The sequence below is a fragment of the Sarcophilus harrisii genome, chromosome 3, assembly GCF_902635505.1.
Source record: "Sarcophilus harrisii chromosome 3, mSarHar1.11, whole genome shotgun sequence".
In the NCBI taxonomy this organism is placed as follows: domain Eukaryota; kingdom Metazoa; phylum Chordata; class Mammalia; order Dasyuromorphia; family Dasyuridae; genus Sarcophilus; species Sarcophilus harrisii.
In genome coordinates this window covers 556,426,098-556,445,825 of record NC_045428.1, presented here as the reverse complement: position 1 = coordinate 556,445,825, position 19,728 = coordinate 556,426,098, and the positions used below count along the sequence as shown (strand labels likewise).

The window sequence follows — 19,728 nt, the reverse complement described above, 5'->3', positions numbered from 1 at the left end:
CCTGAACTAGTGAGTCACAGAGCTGGGATTTGAACTCGAGGTGACATGTCAAGTTCACCAGCTTTCCCACCACACTGTGGGGCCTCTGTAGAACAATAAAAGTCAAAGCAGTGACATTCCTGAGAGATAAGGCCAGTTTGAGCAGGGCTCAAGAGCCTAGATCCTTTTTTTTTTTTTTTTTTTTTTGATAGTTTATTTTTCTGAATATACGTAAAAATCTTTTTCAATATTTGTCTTTGCAAAACCTTGTGTTCCAAATTTTTCTCCCTCTCCTCTCCCTATCCCCTTCCCCAAGACAGCAAGCAATCAGATATAGGTTGAAATGTGCTGTTTTTCTAAACATATTTCCATATTCAGTGTGCTGCAAAAAAAAAAAAAAACAAAAAAAAAAAAACCAGGAAAAAATAAGGAAAAAACAACAAAAGATAAAAATACTATGTGTTGATTCACATTCAGTCTCCATAGTTCTCTCTGGATGTGTTTGGCACTTTCCTTTCCAAATCTATTGGAATTGTCTTGAATCATCTCATTGTTGAAAAGAACCACATCCATCAGAATTGATCCATCATAAAATTTTGCTGTTTCCGTGTACAATGTTCTCCCAGTTCTGCTCACTTCACACAGCATCAGTTCATGTAAGTCTCTCCAGGCCTTTTGGAAACCATCCTGCTGATTGTTTCTTATAGAACAATAATATTCCATAACATATACCACAATTTATTCAGCCATTCCCCAACTGATGGGCATCCACTTGGTTTCCAGTTCCTTGTTACTACAAAAGGGCCGCCACAAACATTTTTGCACATGTGGGTCCTTTTCTCTTTTATCTCTTTGGAATATAGGCCCAGTAGAAACACTGCTGGATCAAAGGTATGCACAGTTTGACAGCCCTTTGGGCACAGTTCCAAATTGAAAAGCCTAGATCTTCTGCACCAAGTCCAATGCTCTTTGTACTCTCCCATGAGGGCCTGAGGCTGCTCCTCTCCAACACCCTCCTGTCATGGCTGCACTTTTCTTCTCTGGCCCACGCCTGAAGTGGGCCCCACTCTGTCTCTGCCCTTTCTCCAAGTGAACATCAGTCATGAACAGTGATTTGGGCTCATTATTCTATCACTAGCTCCCAGAAATTCTGTTCCTAACATAGAGACAATCATCACAACACACAGAGATGATGGAGGGAAAGCTCCCTGTGAATAGTCAAGCGGAAGCCTGCTCTGTTGTTCATTCATATCTAGCTCTTTATGACCCCCCAGACTATCCCATGGCACAGCAAGACTGCCCATGGGATTTTCTTGGCATAGATGTCGGATTAAGGATAGCTGAGGTTAAGTAACAGTCCAGGATCACATAGCTAGTGTCTGATGCAGGATTTTCACTTGGGTCTTCCCGATTCCAGGCCCAGTGCACTACCCACTGAACCACCTGCCCACCTTTTTATTTAGATTATTCTCTATGTCTTTGATAAACTGTAATCTCCATGAAGAAAAGAGCTGTGGGAAGTTGTATCTACACTGTCTCCCATGGTACCCAAATACCCACAGCCTTGGGTTGCCCTTTTTCAGGCATGCAGTGGACTTGCTTCCTTATTCCCAGCCTCACTCTGCCTCCTACAGTCCCCCTGGCTGACTTCCCTGATAGCCAGCCTCTTTCACAGCCCCTCAACTCTGAGCTTGGCCCTTTTCTTCAAATGACTTCCCCTGCCCAGAACCGATGGTAAGCTCCATAAAAGCATCTTTTCCACCTCTGTCTTGGCCAGTGCTGAGCAATTGGAAAGTGTGTATATAAAAGCTTTTGGAAAGGGATCATTACTGAGGCAGCTAGATGGGCAGTGGTGAGAGCATTGGCCCTGAAGTCAGGACCACCGGAGTTCAAATTCAGCTTTAGACACAATATTTACTGTGTGAACCTGGACATGTCACTTGACCCCAGTTGCCTTGGGGGTGGTGGTGGAGGGAGATCCCCACCCAGAGCTTCACTTCTGTTGGCTCTATTTTTTAACTCAGATCCAGGAGGTCATCTGGTGCAACCCCCTCAGGTTACTGGAAAGGCAACAAGCCCACAGAGAAAGTGGCCGGTCCCACTTCCTCCCCTCCCCAGCCCTCCCCACCCCGGCCTCTTTCCCTTCCGCCTTCTGCTTGGTGAGTTTCATTCCCAGACCAGACTCTTCCCAAACGAAGTTTCTTGCGGCAGAGACCTCCGTACCTGGCTCAGGACCCGCACTTAGGGCTGCAGCCTTCCCTCTGTATGACCAGCAGGGGGCTCTCCCTGCCTGCCCAGCAGAGGCCAGGAGAGGCCTCTGGTCTCTCCCCAGGGGAGGGCCTCCAGGCGGTCGTCCTCCAGGAGGATCTCCCAAACAGCCGGCTCGTGCCATTCCCATGCTCCTGCCCTGAAACCTTCCCTTGGCTTTTGTGCCTTGGCTGCACCCTAAGGACTTGTCAGAATGGGGAGCTCCCCAAGGGCAAGCAGGGTCCCCCGGTCCCAGATGGGAGTTTGGGGCCATGTGCTTTTCTTGCGTCTAACTCCTCCGGCCCCCCCAAGCCCTGGAGTGAAGTCGAGGCAGGGAGACTTTTGTGTCCTAGACGCTCCCTTACCTGGAAAGGGACTCCACTGGGGTAGATTTTCTTCAGCTCCGAAGGGAAGAAGCCATCTAGGATATCCTGGATGCACTGCTGCAGGGAAGACAGGCCGAAGGCAGGAGGTTGGAGGGAATCGAGCTCCACTGCATCAACAAGACCGCTTCCCTCCCTCCTCCACGCCCACCCATAGTCCCTGCGGAGCTGGGGAACACCAAGGTCCCAGAGGCCCAGCCCTGCCAGCTTCCCCTTTGGGTTATTTCCACATGTCTTTTCAGACATAACCTTTTCAGGGTTATTCGAGGGGCTGGAAGCCCTCATGGGATGTCCGGGGGGAAGATGGTCACTGTCATGAGGGCACTAAGAGTCACCCATCAGCCAGAGTTGAAGACAGAGACCACCCTCAGTACCGCAGGGAAAGGGCATATCTGGTAGTCACAGGAAGGTGCATCCCCTACCTCCACCACCCACCAGCAGCCTCTGCTTCTTTGGGGCACAAACCACCTCTCTTACTTACACTGGCTGGGAGAGGAGGTCCCCTTCTTTAAACTTGAGGGACCTGTGACTTTTCCTCTCCCCCACACTTTAGTAAGGGATTTTCAGAAGCCGTTGTAGCCAAACAGACTCATTCTCTGGGAGCCAAGTGTTTGGGAAGGGGCTGATTCTTGGAGGACAGCAGTCACAATAGCTACCTCCTGACCTCTGAGCAAAACCTTTACCCTTTCTGGTCACTCAGACATTTGTCTACTTCTTGAAAATGGCATGGGGATGTAGTGGATAGATCACCGGCTCTGAAGTCAGGAGGACCTGAGTTCAAATCTGGTCTCATATACTTAATACCTCCTGGCTGTGTGACCCTGAGCAAGTCACAGCCCCAATTGCCTCAGCAAAAAAAAAAAAAAAAAAAGGTTGTTGGATTAGACATTTTTAGCCTGAAACATATTTTGAGAGAAACTGGACCAGTCTGTTGGGGCAGCTAGGTGGTACAATGGATAGAGCACCAGTCCTGAAGTCAGGAGGACCTGAGTTCAAATCTGGTCTCATATACTTAATACCTCCTGGCTGTGTGACCCTGAGCAAGTCACAGCCCCAATTGCCTCAGCAAAAAAAAAAAAAAAAAAAAGGTTGTTGGATTAGACATTTTTGCGTCTGAAACATATTTTGAGAGAAACTGGACCAGTCTGTTGGGGCAGCTAGGTGGTACAATGGATAGAGCACCAGTCCTGAAGTCAGGAGGACCTGAGTTCAAATCTGCCTTCAAAATACTTCCTAGCTGTGTGACCCTGGGCAAGTCACTTAACCCCAATTGCCTCAAAAAGAAAAAAAGCAAGAAAAAGAAAATGGCATGATGTGCTGGACATGGTAGGTGAATATCTCATATATATGTATATATATATATAATATATATATATATACACATATATATGTATGTATGTATCTCTGTTTGGTGTGCCCAAAGTGAAGTGGCCCTTACCCCCCATACCCCTGCACTCCCTCCCCAGCTGACTTTGCTCAGGCTTTTACCAGTGACAACCAAGTCCTCTTTTGACTGGTGGCCTCTCAGAGTTTCCAGCCCAGCTCAAAGCTGCCCACCTCCAGGAAGGACATCCTGATTCCCTCCCACCCTTCTCTGAGAGCTCGGGCAGCACTCGGAATAGATTATGGCATATCACCATCATCCGCATTTAAGTTTTGCTCTCCACTGGATTGTGGGATTCATGAGGACAGGTGCGTTCTCGTGTGAACTACTCGTCTCCCTTATTACCCTCTACCTTCCCCCAAGCTTCCCCCAGACTATGCAAAGCCATGATGTCACAGCTTCAGGCCATCTAAGAGGGTTCTGTCCAGCCCTCCCCATTTCACAGCCCATGACCATGTTCACATGTCCAAGACCACAGGAAGGATCAGTGGCGGGCTAGTGACGGGAAGCCCGGCCAGCTGGGCCCTCCCCCTCCCTGCCCCCTGGGCCCCTTACCTGTGTGGAGACATCTGAGAAGGGGCGGAAGGGCCCATTGAACATGATGATCCCATTCTGATACAATGTCAGGGGGACTGGCTCCGGGGTCTTGAGCACCGCCATGCTGGATGAGGTGTGTACCAAGGACTGCCCTTCGCCAGCCAACAGACTGAGATCTCGTAGGTTCTCCAGCAGCTCATCAAAGTCCACTGTGGGAGCGGGCACTGTGGATTCTCCTAGGAACCAAAGGGTCCTTGAGGGGCCATGATCCTTCGAAAAGTACGCCACCTTTTCATGGGTCTGACTACCCAGTGGGCCATGAGATGAGTTGTGGTCCCCTTTCCAGGAGAGCTTCTTGTGTGGGCCACGGGGCATGGGACAGAACCAATTCCTGGGGCTCCTGGCACCCAGAAAGGTCACAGGATTCGTGCCCCTTGGGATCCACCCAGGTCAAGCTGCACCCCAACCATCATTACAAACATTTTATGATTACGAGGTGCTCCTCAGGGTGATGCAAGGGAAATAATAATGGACACAATTAGGAAACGTGGGGGCATACAGGCCAGGGCGGACCCTGGTGATGACATCTGGCAAGGTCACTTCATCTTTCTAAGTCTCAGTTTCCTCTCCTTTCAAATGGGGAGAATACTAAGTGCACCTGCTACCTCCCAGGGTGTCATCAACCTTAGAGAATTTAGAAGCCCTATTCCTCCAAAGGCTTCAGATGAGCCTCTTCGAAGCTGACTTCCCTCCGGTCCTAGTGACCTGCTGGGCCCATTACAAGGGCCAGCTTAGCCAAGAGATTCCTTACCAGCAGCATGGCTGCCACCAGATGGTTAACAACCCCCACTTCCTCCAAGGATCTGGGATTTCATCAGCACAAGGAATTCATGATATGAGAACTCTTTCCACCAATCCCTTTCATAATTAAATCAATAAGTCTTAGGGAGCTGCAACTAGCCTGTGGTCACACAGCTCAGGATGTGAACCCAGAGTTTCCAGAATCTAAGCCAATTACTCTATTTACTACATCATGCTGCTGCTTCTCTCTACAATCCAGGAAACAAATCAAAATACAGTTCTCAGTCCTGTGTACTTTTAGTCCACTTATTCAGCTCTTAACAAGAGAAGAGTGGCAGAAAATGGGACAGGTTATAAAGAATCATATGTTTATTAGGCATATATACACTAATTTAGTTGTATTCTACATTTGAAATCTTTTCCCAAAGACAAATAGTCTGATAAGTAATGTTCCATTATGAACACACTCACTACAAATGAAGTTTGAATTACACTAAATAATGATGGAAGTCAGATTTTAGAAAACAGCAATAACACTGGACATGCTTTTAAAGGAAATATCCATCTTTTCTCTTAACAAAAAGACTAAAGTGTCAGGCTGCTTTACTATCAGTAAAAAAAACACTCTTATATTGTTTTAAAATGGATATTGTACACTATAAGTTGATTGATACAAACAAAATTGCATTTACATAGAAGGATAGTTCCCAAACTCTTCCAGGAAAGGTGAATAAAGAAGACACCAAAGGACTTGTAGACTACAGAGAGGCCTCGTGCCTATATCATGAATATTTTCTTCAAGAACAAAGTTGGAAAGCACAAAGTACAGTAAACACAGAGTAGCCATAAAATATAACACCAACTACTTTAACATATAATAAACCATTTGGTATAGATGGGGAATGAGCTTTTTAGGGTTTGGAGGGTTAAGGTTAAGATATAGAAGTCATTTCTGAATAATTGTTTATGCAATCTGACCAGTAAAACAAAAGTTAAAGTCAACACCAATGAGAAGAAATGATAAAAATAAGAAGAAATCTTTGCAATTATAACGTATTTAAACAAGCAGTTAAACAAGCTAAAAATGGGACACACAAGGCAAAAATAACTCATATGCACCAGTTCAAAGAGTGAATGTTAAAGGATTGAATACACCCATAGAATAAAGGAAAGTCATAGGACAGAACAATATGTTTACCAGAAAAATTTAAGATATAAATTGTCAGAGTTAAACTGAGACACTGGAGAATTTATTTTGCTTGAAGTGTTTTTTTTAAAAATGAGAGATAATTATGATCTCAGACAAAGTAACTATAAAAAACAGATTTGTGACAAGAAATAAAAAGAAAAGCTACCCTTGTACCATTGATAATGAAATAATATTAATACTATACATATGTGTATACACACACACATATAAAATAGAGAATTTGTCTAACCTAATCATGGGGAAGTAGGGGGAGGAGATAACAAGCCAAAAAAAAGAATTAAAAAAAAACCTCATACAACCAGATAGATTTATAAATGAATACTCTCAAACATTCAAAGAACACTTAATTCTAATATTACATAAATTGTTTACAAAAATCAAGAAAAATGGATCCTGAAAAATTCCTTCTATGAAATAAATATGGTCCTGGCACCAAAAGCAGGGTTAGATAGAACAAAAAAAATAAAACTGCAAGGTAATATTGCTAATAAATATCAACACAATATCAACAACAACAACAACAACAAAATTGTTAATAAATATCAACACAAAAATACTGAATAAAATATTAACAAATAGGTAATAAGTGTGTGGGGAATGAACACTCTTTTGCAGATGAATGAAAGTTTATGTAGAGAAGTTTAGAGCCTCAACTAAAAATTAAAATGAAACAAATTTCAGTAAAAACAACATGATAATAAAAATAAAGCCACAAAAATATTGGTCTTTTGGTATATTGTTAACAAAATCTAGCAGGAAATCCATAGAAAATAACTACAAAATATATAAAATATCTCTGAGTCCAGCACTAAGACACACAGGAATTAAATTAACACAATTGTTAAGACAGTCCTTATAGAAATAAAGACTAACCTTAATAAATATAAAGATTGGTTGCTCATAATTAGACTGTGCCAAAATAATTACAACGACAGTGTTAACTATTATGATTCCTTTCCACTCAAACTGCTAAAGGATGATTTTTTTATTTAAAAAAATTTTTTAAGGCCTGGGCACTATATTTCAAAAAATCATACATGAAAACTGCTTGGATATAATAAAATCTAAGTACAAAATAAAAGAAAAAACTCCCCTATTTATCTCTTGAAAGAAACCACAAAAGACATCCCAGGAATGTCATAGTCAAAATCCAGAGTCAATCTATATCAAAACAAAATTCTTCAAGAAGGCAGAAAGAAGTTCAAGTACCATGATCTTCTTTTACTATAAATGACAGTTTTTTTTATTATAAATGAAAAGAAATCTTTTGAAATACAGTATTCCAAAAGGCAAATGATATAGGCTCACAATCAAGAATAACTTATTTTAAAAAGCTGAGTAGAAATCCTACAAGAGTTTTAAAAAATAGTGTTTCTTTGATGAAATAGAGAACTTTCAAGCAAACTGATGAAGAGACTAGAACTTGTAGGAACTTAGAAATACAAAACTCAAGAGTCAAGAGAAATGAAGAAAAGTAAGCTTTTTTTGAGCAACTGGAACAGACCTTATTCATTGCTAATATTCTAGTAAGAAAAAGAAATAAATATCCCCTCAGAATCTTAATGTCTTCAAAGGGTATTAAGGGAGTTGAATAATAAAAGGAGAGGACCTATGGGTGAATTAGTTCTTTTCTAAGGGGAGAAAAGAAAGGAAAGGTAAAAGGTATAACCTTGTGCAGAAGGAAGGGAAAAAGAACTTGCTATGTTTTATAATTGAGGTATGTGAAAAATAGAGTATATTAACATAGAGAAAGGAGTGGAGGGAGCGGGAATTCTGATAAAGTTCACTGTTATCTGAACCAAAAAAATGGCAGAATACACTTTACACACCTTACTTGTATATACATACATACTGCTTGTTGTAGAACTCTATCAAGCTCAATAAGGAAATAAGCAGGGATTGGGGCTGGAGGTTATTAGCAAAGAGAGAATAATCCAAAGCAAAACAAACTTCTTGATCCTAAAATGAGGAGGGGTAGGGGATTAAAAGGAAAAAAAAGAAATTAAAGAATTGTCTATCAACTAAGGAATGGCTGACCAAATTGTGGTATCTGAATATGCTGAACTGTGTAATACATGATGAAATGATTTCAGAGAATGTTGAGAAATATGACTTGATGAGGTAGCTCAAGAGAAGTCTACAGTTCCTCAAAATCCAGCTATAAAATACACCAGACCAATCCTGACAGAGAAATATAGGAAAAAAAAGTCACAGTGAGTCTCTTGTCCCACCTAGATAAGTAAAGAGAGGCAGGATTGTGGTTACTGAGAACAGGATTGGGGTAGGAGCACAGGGCCTTCTAGCACTCAAGGAGAAGCTGCACCCAAATCCAAAAGGAGACCAGGGCACTAGCCCAGGATTCTAGGTCTCAGATCCAGAGCAAAGTGAGGAAGGGACCTGTGCCCAGTGGGGCCAGAGTGGAGCTGCCAGGAAAGGAGGACCTGGGCAGTGTACTGAGAAAGGAGAAAGTTCAGAAGCCAGCAGCAGTAGTCACAGTAGTGTGGCTTAGTTCCCAGGTTCAGAGCAGAATCTCACTTCTCACATCTAGGCCAGTCTACCAAATAACCAAAGCAGGAAACCCAGACTAAAGGGGAAACTTAAAATTCTTCCATTTTGAACCCACAGATCTTTCTAAATTGGATGACAAGAGGAGGAGCCCAGTACTTCTCTTGTTCAGATCTAAACTGAGGTCAGACATTTTGCCCTGGATGAGATTACTTAGGGAACACCAGAAGTCTGCAGTTTCCCAGACTATGCCTGAGATCTCATAACAACACAACACTCAATACTGCCAGAAAGTAGCAATGGCGCTATCCCAGGCCTTCCCTCCAGAATTGATATAGAACTCAGTCCTAACTACAAACCCCTAGCCAGGAAGGAGGTTAGAAAAATAAGCTCCACCCCCCAAAAAAAAAAGCTATTTTAAATTATTATGAGCTATATACTCAAAAAACAAACAAAGAAGAAAAGAATGATTTCAAAACATCTATAAGAGAAAAACACAGCTTGGAAGGTTAAAAAATAATTATTTCTTAATAAATGAGATAAGTGCCTGAAAAAAAAAGTTGCAAAAAAATTAAAAGAAAGAAAAATGGAAGAATTAGAAAAGGAATTAACAGCATAAAAGGTTCAAAAACCTTACCCAAGCCACAAACTTCCTAAAGATTTGAATCAATCAAATAGAAGTCAGTGACTTCATCAGGCAACAAGAAATGTTAAAACAAAATCAAAAGGCTGGAAAAAAGAAGAAAATGGATCTCATAGTAAAAACAACTAATCTAAAAAATAGATCAAGAAGGAAAGATTTTAAAATTGTTGAATTATCTACATACCATGACTCAAAAAAAAAAAAAAAAAAAAAAATCTAGACATCCTGTTTCAAAAAGTCTTAGAAGAAAATTGGCCAGATCTCTTAGAACCAGAAAGAAAAGTAGAAATAGAATCTACCAATCACCTTCTAGATGAAACCTCCAAATAAAAACTCTTGGGAACAACATAGTCAAAACTCAGAGCTTTCAGATTTAAAAAAAAAAATCTGTAAACAGAAAGAATTCAATACTAAGGAACCACAGTCTAGATCAAATATAATAGCCATCACGATAAAGTACCAGAGAACGTGAAATATAATATTCCAGAAGGAAAAGGATATAGGCCTGTAGCCAAAAATAACTTGAATATATAATCTCTAAAGAAGAAAATATAGATTATTAATAAAATAAGGATCTTCTAAACCATTCATGATGGAAAGACTAAAGCTTCAAAGAAACTTTGAAAGTTAAACACATGGAACAGATATGAGTGCAAGGGACAATATTGTAAAAAAATTACCCAGGCATGGGCTCTGTCAATAAAAAGTTATAATAAAAAATAAAATAATAAATTTAAGATAAAGAAAAAAAAAAGAAAAGAAAATTAAACACAGTGGGGCAGCTAGGTGGTACAGTGGATAGAGCACCAGCCCTGAAGTCAGGAGGAACTGAGTTCAAATGTGACCTCAGACACTTAATACTTCCTAGTTGTGTGACCCTGAGCAAGTCACCTAACCCCAACTACCTCAACAAAAAAAAGTTAAACATAGGAGTGAAAAGAAGCCTAAAAAGGCAAGATGATGGAAAATTATAAAGGACTAACTGCTTGTATTTAACTAGGACACTACATGTGTCATCATCATGAGAATTCATAGAGGAAATCAAATTAGACAAGTCTTGGGAAGTGGTTCTTTTAACTCTCAATAGTTTTAAGAATGGGAAAAAGGAGAAGAGAGTAGAAGGGAAAGGAAGGAAAGGGATAATTATTTCACATAATCAGGATGAATTAAGTAGACATCTATGTAAACAAAGAAGAGGGCATAGCAGGAACCTCATTCTCATCTGAACTGATTTAAAGAAGGAAGAATACACACACACACGCACATGAGTGAAATACACACATTTATTTTACTCAAGAGGAAAATAGGAGAGAAAGGGGAAAGATAAGAAGGGAATGAATGATCAAGGGAGAGATGAATCCTAAGCAAAACTCCAAGGAATATACAAAAATAATTATAGCTCTTTCTGAAGTGGCGATGGTCAGGAATCCAAGGGAGTGCCCATGAATCAGTGAATGGCCTAACAAATTATGGAACATAAATGTGCTGGTAAACTATTGTGTTGAACGCCTATCAGTATAATGACCAACCAGAATTTCAGAGGGCTAATAAAGACATCTGTTATTCACCTCCTAATAGAGAAGTGAAGTTTTTCAGAATTCAGAATGAGACAACTATTTTGGGGGATCACAGCCAATGTAGACATTTGTTTTGATTGACTATAAATGTTGGTAATGGGCTTTGCTTTTTTCATGCTCTCAAATGAGGAGAGAGGACGGTTGAGAAAGGAGAGGAGGATCTTAGAGGGTAAGGGAGGAGAGAGAGGCAAGGTCACTTGTGTGGATGTTTTGTTTCATTATACTTGTTACAAGGTTTGTTCTCTATTTTTGACTTGGAGTGGAAAACAGAAGGGAGGCTTCCTGATAGCAAAAATGATGTAAAAAAAAAAAGGCTTCTGAAACATTTGTTCAAATACACAGAAGAGAACAGAAGGAAGTTCATAAGAAAGCACAAACAGGATGATGTTTAAACTAAAGTATGAAAATGTATTATATCTTATTTTTAAAAATCGAGCAGCATAAAATGATAATTCATGACTTCAGATACAATTCTCTGTTATTTTGTTGTGTAGATGGAAAAGCTTTTTTTTTCTTTTTGCTTTCAATTCAGAATAAAAAAATAAAGTTAAGAAAACAAACCCAACAACATCCTTCTGAGGTTCTACCTCAAAACCATTCTACTGATAAAGATGACCAAAAAAGGAAAAATAACAGTTGTCAGAGAAGCTTGGGGAGGACAGGCACACAAAGGCACTGCCATGGGACTGAGAAATCTAGACTTTCTGGAATTCAATTTGGAACTATATTCAAAAAATACTTCAACTCTGCATACTCAATGCCCAGTGATATCATGACAAGGACTATACTCCAAAGAGGGACAGGACCCATGTGTAAAAAGTATATATTGATTTATAGCAGCAATTTTTGTAGGAACAAAGAACTGGAAAATAAAGTAGATGTCCATCAATTGGGGATTAGCTAAATAAATTATGGCATATGAATATGGGGCAATAGCCCTATAAAACTGCTAAAAAAGGACAGAATCGGAGAAGCCTCAAAGGACTTGTGTGAATGATACTAAGTGGACAAAATTTGAACAATTTATATTCTACAACACTGTTAAAGGAAAACAACTGTGAAAGACTTTAAAATCCTGATTAATACAAAAACAAATCATGACTCCATGAGATTAATAACAAATCATGCTTTCCATCTCTTGGCAAATAGCTACAGGACTCAGATGTAAGATGATACCTATATTTTCAGACACAGCAGGCACATGTGTGGATTTCTTTTGAATTATTACATTTATTTATTCCAGGGTCGGGCTTTTATTTGGGGGAAGGGAAGTATGAGAAGAGGATAATGATAATGATCCTTTAAAAAAAAAAAAAAACCAAGAAAGCAAAGAAGCTTTAATGAATCGCTTTTAAAAACTAAATAGAAGAAAGCAGAAGGAAACCCAAAAAGAGATACTGCCAAGCAGAGCAGTTTTGGAACTAACATGATAACTCTGAAATTTATTTTTTTAAAACAACAATACAAAATGAAAATTCATGGTTTTCTATGCAATCCTCTTCTTCTGTTCTCTGTCTAGGGACAAATAGTTGATATTTGTAAATTTCATAATCATAAAAAAGAATTTTTAGAGGTAAATGTGAGTTCTGAGTACAGGGACAAAGGATGGAAAAAAGGATGGTAGCTGAGAGAGAAAGAGGATTTACAGAAGGAATAGCACATGAGTGATGAGAATACAGCATATGATGGGCAAGAAATATTGACTTAAAGCCACACACAAACTGAAGAGCCTGAAAATAAAGCAAGGACTCATTGCCAAGCACAGAACATCGGTGCTAGGACAGAACTCTGACTATGGAGTATCAACGCTGGAAGATAGCTCACAACCTGAGAGCTTGGAAGGGATTGAGAATCTAGAATAACAGAGAGGATTTCAGAACTGCAGTATCACAGAGCTGGAGGGGATTAAGAATTTAGAAGAGAAGCATTGGGAGGACTTCAGAGGCTGCAGGATCACTGAGCTGGAAGGGATTGAGAACCTAGAATAGAAGCGCTGGGAGGTCTTCAGAGGCAGAAGGATCACTTAGCTGGAAGAGATTGAGAATCTAGAAGAGAAGCACTGGGAGGACCTTAGAAGCAGCAGGATTGCAGAATTACAAGGGACTGAAAATCTAGAATAGAACTCAGAGGTGGCAGAATCACAAAGCTGGAAGGGATTAAAAATCTAGAAGAGAAACACTGGGAGGACCTCAGAGGTGGCAGGATCGCTGAGCTGGAAGGGATTGAGAACCTAGAATAGAAGCACTGGGAGGACTTCAGAGGCAGAAGGATCTCAGAACTGGAAGGGATTGAAAATCTAGAAAAGAAGGACTGAGAGGACCTTAGAGGCGGCAGGATCACTGAGCTGGAAGGGATTGAGAATTTAGAAGAGAAACACTGGGAGGACCTCAGGGGCAGCAGGATCACAGAGCTAGAAGGGATTGAAAATCTAGAAGAAAAGCTCTGGAAAGACCTCAGAGGCAGCAGGATCGCTGAGCTAGAAAGGATTGAGAATCTAGAAGAGTCAGAAGGATCTCAGTGGTGGCAGAATTGCATAGCTGGAAGGGATTAAAAATCTAGAATAGAAGCACTGGGAGGACCTCAGAGCTGGCAGGATCACTGAACTGGAAGGGATTGAGAACCTGGAATAGAAGCCCTAGGAGGACTTCAGAGGTAGAAGGATCACAGAGCTGGAAAGGAGAACCTAGAATAGAAGCACTAGGAAGACTTCAGAACTGGCAGGATTGCAGAACAAGAAGAGATTGAGAATTTAGAAGCATTGGGAGGACTTCAGAACTGGCAGGATCATAGCACTAGAAGAGATTGAGAACCTAGAATAGAAGCGCTGGTAGGACTTCAGGATTGGCAGTATCACAGAACTAGAAGGAATTGAGAATCTAGAAGAGAAGCTCCGGGAGGACTTCAGAACTGGTGGGATCGTAGAACTAGAAGAGACTGAAAAACTAAAATAGAAGCACTGGGAGGACTTCAGAACTGTCAGGATTGCAGAACTAGAAGGAATTGAAAAGCTAGAGGAATATAGCTGGGAGGACTTCAGAGACAGAAGGATCACAGAGCTGGAAGGGATTAGAATCTAGAAGAGAAGTGCTAGGAGGACCTCAGAAGCAGCAAGACCATAGAGGTGAAAGAGATGGAGAATCTAGAATAGAAGCATTGGGAAGACCTCAGAAGTGGCAGGATCATAGAGTTGGAAGGGACTGAGAACCTAGAATAGAAGCACTGGGAGGACTTCAGAGGCAAAGGATCACAGAGCTGGAAGGGGTTGAGAATCTAGAACAGTAGAGCTGGGAGGACTTCAGAGATGGCGGGACTACAGACATGGGAGGGATTGAGAGTCTAGAATAGAAGCTCTGAGAGGATTTCAGAGGTGGCAGGATCACTGAGCTAGAAGGTATCTTAAGGATCCAGCTCCCTCTTTTCACAGACATGCTGGAGCTCATGTCCTGCCCAAAGGTCCCCTTTCTTGGAGTCAGGGAACGGGCCCCACTCTACCTGGCTTCCAGGTTTTCTTGAGCGTCCACTTCTCAGCCTCTAAGTCCGTTTCCATCTCCATCTCAGTTTCCGATGGTTCTCCCACCCACTCCAGTCCATAGTCGTTCAGAAATCGCTGAACAGGAAAAGGACACAGGAAGATTGTCATTAGTTAAGCTTCTTTCTCAGGAGACACCAAGAAGGGAAGGGACAGTGAAGGTCACCGATATCATGATTCAATAACAACTTCTCAGCAGAATCAAGGCCAGAGCTGTGAAGTCTCAGCATCCATCCTGTTTCAGTAGGGACCTTCAGAGCTGAGGCACTGAGTGTGGCTTGGTAGAAAAGCCAAAAGACTTGGGTTCAGTTCCTGCCTCTGACTTTCTAAGTGTGTTATCTAGGGCAAGTCACTTCATTCAGAGCCTCAGTTTTCTCATCTGTGAAATGGGAATACCAATGCTTGATCTACCTAGATCTGAAGATCAGATTTTTAAAAAGGATGCATTCACCCTGTAAATGATTTTTAAAAAGTATAATAATATAAGCTGTTATGACTAGTTGGGAAGGCCCTTAAAGATCATCTAGTCAGACTCTCCATTCTCACAGCTAAGGAAACGGAGGCCAGCAAGGAGTGATTTGCTCAAGATCATAGAACAGGTTAGAATTTTGCACAGAGCTGAGAATCAAGTCCAAGTCTCCTATCCCCCTATCCCGAGTTCTAGCGCAGACACATAAACAGGGAAGGAAGAAGGGGTGGGAGGGAGCACACTATTTTAGGACTAGGCTTGGCCTCCCTCCTATTATCCCAAAGACCGCTTCTGCTCCCCCAACCAACTCCACTCATCAGCGAGGGGTACTGCCAGAAGCCACAGGCCATGGGTTTAAATAGGACATGTGCTCCTGGGCTGAATGTGGCACAAGGAAATGAGATGTGAAAGGCAAGGTGAAGGCTGTTTTAGCCTCAAGAGGAGTCTGCTGATGTTGCAGCCTGGGCTGAGGTCTGGAGCTTGGTCTTCCTGGCTCTAAACTAGGCTGTGACACTGGCAACTAGGCACTGACTTCATCAGGCAATTATTTGTGGAAGTGAGAAGGTGGTAACCATCATGGGAAGGCTGACATAGAGCGGCCTCCCTTATCCCAGTGAGCTGCTTTTCCCAAGCATGGACATTTTAGAGATGCTCAGTGGCTCGCCTTCATCACAGAGCTCAAAAGTCTTGGGACCAGCATTTGAGTCCAGACTCTCTGACTCTAAGACTCTTAAGATCCAGGTCATTTCCTCCATAGCTTACTGCTTCCTTCTGGCTAAACTGTGACCAAGGCAAAAGGCAGAGTCTTCTCCAGGGGGGGTTTCTGAGAATGCTGGTGATGGTGACAGCGCACATTTACATAAGCATCAGTCATGGCACAGGCAGACACAGGGCATAAGAAGCCAAGTTAGGAGCTCTTTCATAGTTTCACAGGGTTAGAGATGAAAGGGAACTTAAAATTAGTCCAACCATCATTTTACACATAAAGAAATTGAGATAAAGAGATCGCACAGGTAGCATCAGCCCCTAGAATTTGAATATTATGTGAATGAGTGACGACAGGAAGGTCTATTGGGAGTGATAGATAGGTGGGAAGGCGAGTGAAAAAGACCCCTATGGTCCTTGACCCCCAACTGGGAGATGCCCCAAAGCCTCCTCCTTTCAGGGTCCTGTCCCATTCTCCCCTTTATCTGTCTCACCTCCATCTCATGGACCTGTTTCTGAAGGTGCTGACACTTGGCTTCCAGTTCTTCTGTATTAGTTGAATTTTTTTGATCTTCTGAAAAAGATAGGTTGGGTTCAGGAGGTCCCCAAAGCAGAGATGCAGGGCTCAGGGTGGCCTCCTTGACCAACCATTGGGCCTTCAAGTGCTGCCCAAGGAGACACCTTCGAGGGTCAGGCACAATCTGGAATGAGATTGTATACAAACCCCAGAATTTCACATCACCTTTCACAAATTTGGGGGCGAACTAATCCTGCTAGTCATGTATTCTTTACTTTCTGCTGAGTCAATCCTTCACACAATCAAGATTAAATGATTACTATGGACCAAGTCTTGGGTTGAATATGAAATTTCAGAGAGACGTGGATAAGAAATACACTGAACTATAAAACACAACATTGTGTCTTAGGTATGTTAGAGAGAAGTGTTAGAGAAGAGTGCTCTGTGAGGTAAGAGTGCTCTAAGGTAAAAGATCGTTAATAACCCATAGTGGGCTCAGGGACAACTTTTTTGAAAAAAGCACCATTTAGGGTCCACCTTAATGTGTGAATAGAAATTCAACATGGAAAGAGGAGATTGCAGGGCCCTCGAGGTATAAAGAACATCATGAGCAGTAGTATGGAGGTGGGAAATCACAGGGTATATTCACAGGACAGAGATTGGTCCAATTTGAATGGCATGCAAAGTTCATGATAGGCCTTAATATGAAATTCAGCTGGAAAGGGGTGAGTGTGGGTCCAAATTGTAGAGGGCCTCAGATGCAAGGTAAAGCAGTTAAACATTATTCAGTAGGCACCAGACATAGCCCCTAAAGATTATTTAATAAAGGAGTGACATGATCAGATCTATATACCGAACCTAGCAAATGAAATCTCCCCCAAAGAAGGGCAAGGTTCTTCCCTGAAGCAGTCAGAGGTCCCAAACCTAACCTGACTGTCTTTAGGCTGTCACTGCCAGTCTTGGGGGATGGGCTGCCCTGGCACCCAGCATAAAATAATCAGACCATACTCCCATCCCCCAACTCAATTTATCCCAGGGGCAGTTACTGTTAGTAAAGTTCCTTTGGAAAGTGAAAGAATAAAATAGAGAAGGGAACGAGGGGACATAGAACAGGTTTCGAAAGTAATAGGAGTTTGCTGTTGAAATCATCTTGTGAGTGATACATATATATATATATATATATATATATTTACTACTTGGGTAAAAGCAAATGAAATAGGAGAGAGCTGATGTAATAGAGAGAATTTGGTAACTAACTATACATGAGCACTCAGGGAGAGTGAAGTCAAAGATAACCCCAAGACCCAAACCTGGGAGATGGGGTGACTGGCAGTGCCAAACACAGAAATGTTAAGTCAGAAATAGCAACTGACTTATGGGGGAAATCTGGTTACACTGAGTTTTGAGGTAGTAAAAAGATGCTGAAATGTCCTTGCCCTGATGGCCAATAGAAACGTGGGTCTGGAGTTCAGTAGTTAGATTAGGGCTGGGACACTGAAGGGAGCCATGTGCATAAAAGGACCAGCAAGTGCCAGAGGAATAAATGAAAGGGCTTAAGGAGTTGGGAAGAGGATGGGGAATCAATGAAGAAGACAGAGGAACAATGGTGAAAGCAAAGGAGCCTGGAGAAGAGGAATTAGAAGGGGAGGAGAATCAGGAGAGAGCATGAAAATCCAGAGCAAAGAACCTAAGAAGGGATGTAATGTAGTAAATGTAGCAGAAAGTTCAAGAAGATGAAGCCTGAGGAAAGACTATCAAGATTTGCCAACAAAAAGGGTATTGGTAGTTGTGGGAGAGTAAGTAAAGAAGGTGCAGGAGCATCTTTTCTGTGACCAGAAGGGAGGAGGAAAGGATAGTTGATGATACTCAGAAATTTCAAGAAGAGGGGCTAAGATTTCTCAGAGAAGTAGGTGGCTTTCTGCTGTAAACTTTGTGCTGGGCCTCTTCTATTTCTCTCTCTCTCTTTCCCTCTCTCCCTTTCTTTCTCATTCCCTCTCCCTCTTTCTCTTTTCCTCCCTCCCTCCCTCTTTTTCTCTCTCTCTTTCTTCTCCTCTGTGTGCATGTTTATCTCTGTCTCTCTCAGGCCACTCTTGCCTGGTAACCTCATTAGCACCCTGAGCTCAGTTATCATCTCTATGTAGATAATTCCCAGTTCTGTGTAGCCAGCCCCAGTATCTCTCCTAAACTCCAGGCCTCTAACAAAACTGCCCAAGGGGCATGAAAGTTCTTGAGGGCCAGCACCTTATTGTGGTTTTTCTGCCTCCATGAATGTCTGGTTGATTTAAAGAACAGATACTGTGGCAAATGAAATGAGTTGGGAAAGGCAGAAATTTAAAGTACAGCAAAGGCTCAGCTGAAAAATGACACAAATGTCTGATTCTGAATTTTTCTCTGGATAGCTTCACAAATCCCAGGACAGGAGCAGAGAGCTCAGGAAGTGATTATTACAAGATTTCCAGGCCAAGAAGAGCTAACTGAGAGGAGGGTAAGGGATTCTAGTGAAACATTCTAACACTTGACCAGGCACCAAAGGAGCTATCATATTAAATGGCATTAAAAGGACATCAAAAGTGAAACCAAATACACTTCCTACCTGTGTAACCCTGGACAAGTCACTTAACCCCAATTACCTCAGCAAAAAAAAGAAGAAAAAAAAAAAAAAACAGGGGATGGGGACTAGGAGATCAGAGATGGGTGGAGGTGTCAGAGGTCATGATATGGGTAAAAAGGAAATAGGTCTCGTGTGCATGAGAATGAGTAGAGAAATAGGAGGTTGTGATCTTGGAGGAAATGTTATGGACTTTGAAGATTTCGATCTTAGAAGCAGTGTAATTTGGGAAATGAGTGAAGCTAATCCAGATGTGTGGCCAAATAGAGTAGAGGCGGTTCTTGAAAAGGAGGACTTAAGAAGTCAGTGTGCTAAATGGTTCCTGAATAAGTACACCTAAGTCCCAGAAGGTTATGTTAGGAGTTGCAATGAAAAGTCTGTAAAATAACTAATAACATAATTGAGTAAATTGCAGCAGTAACCTGGAGAGATGACAACAAAGAGGAGAGAGGACATTCTAAATAGACTGTGTGAATCTTAAATGATAATGTCTCCAGGCAGCTTTCACTTAGACTTCTTCTGAGGATGACGAATATAGTCTGGTTACCTGACCCACTTCAAAAGACTTCTCTCCAACCATTGATTCACCCCGCTGGATCATTCCTCAGTGATTAGAATACTGCCACCTCCTCAT

General features: G+C 41.7%; 1 protein-coding gene across 7 annotated transcripts in view; it reads right to left on the bottom strand.

Moving 5' to 3' along the window:
- Positions 1 to 19,728, bottom strand: part of UBXN11 (UBX domain protein 11) — a 37,714-nt gene that overhangs the window by 2,760 nt on the left and 15,226 nt on the right. For 6 of the 7 annotated variants that reach the window (XM_031962528.1, XM_031962527.1, XM_031962532.1 and 3 more), the window contains 4 exons: positions 16,464 to 16,543; positions 14,759 to 14,873; positions 4,549 to 4,766; positions 2,592 to 2,669 (listed from right to left, as the gene is read on the bottom strand). In XM_031962528.1, the coding sequence (XP_031818388.1) occupies positions 2,592 to 2,669; positions 4,549 to 4,766; positions 14,759 to 14,873; positions 16,464 to 16,543 (491 nt within the window). The remainder of the gene's footprint in view (positions 1 to 2,591; positions 2,670 to 4,548; positions 4,767 to 14,758; positions 14,874 to 16,463; positions 16,544 to 19,728) is intronic. The other variant, XM_031962533.1, reaches the window with a different exon arrangement.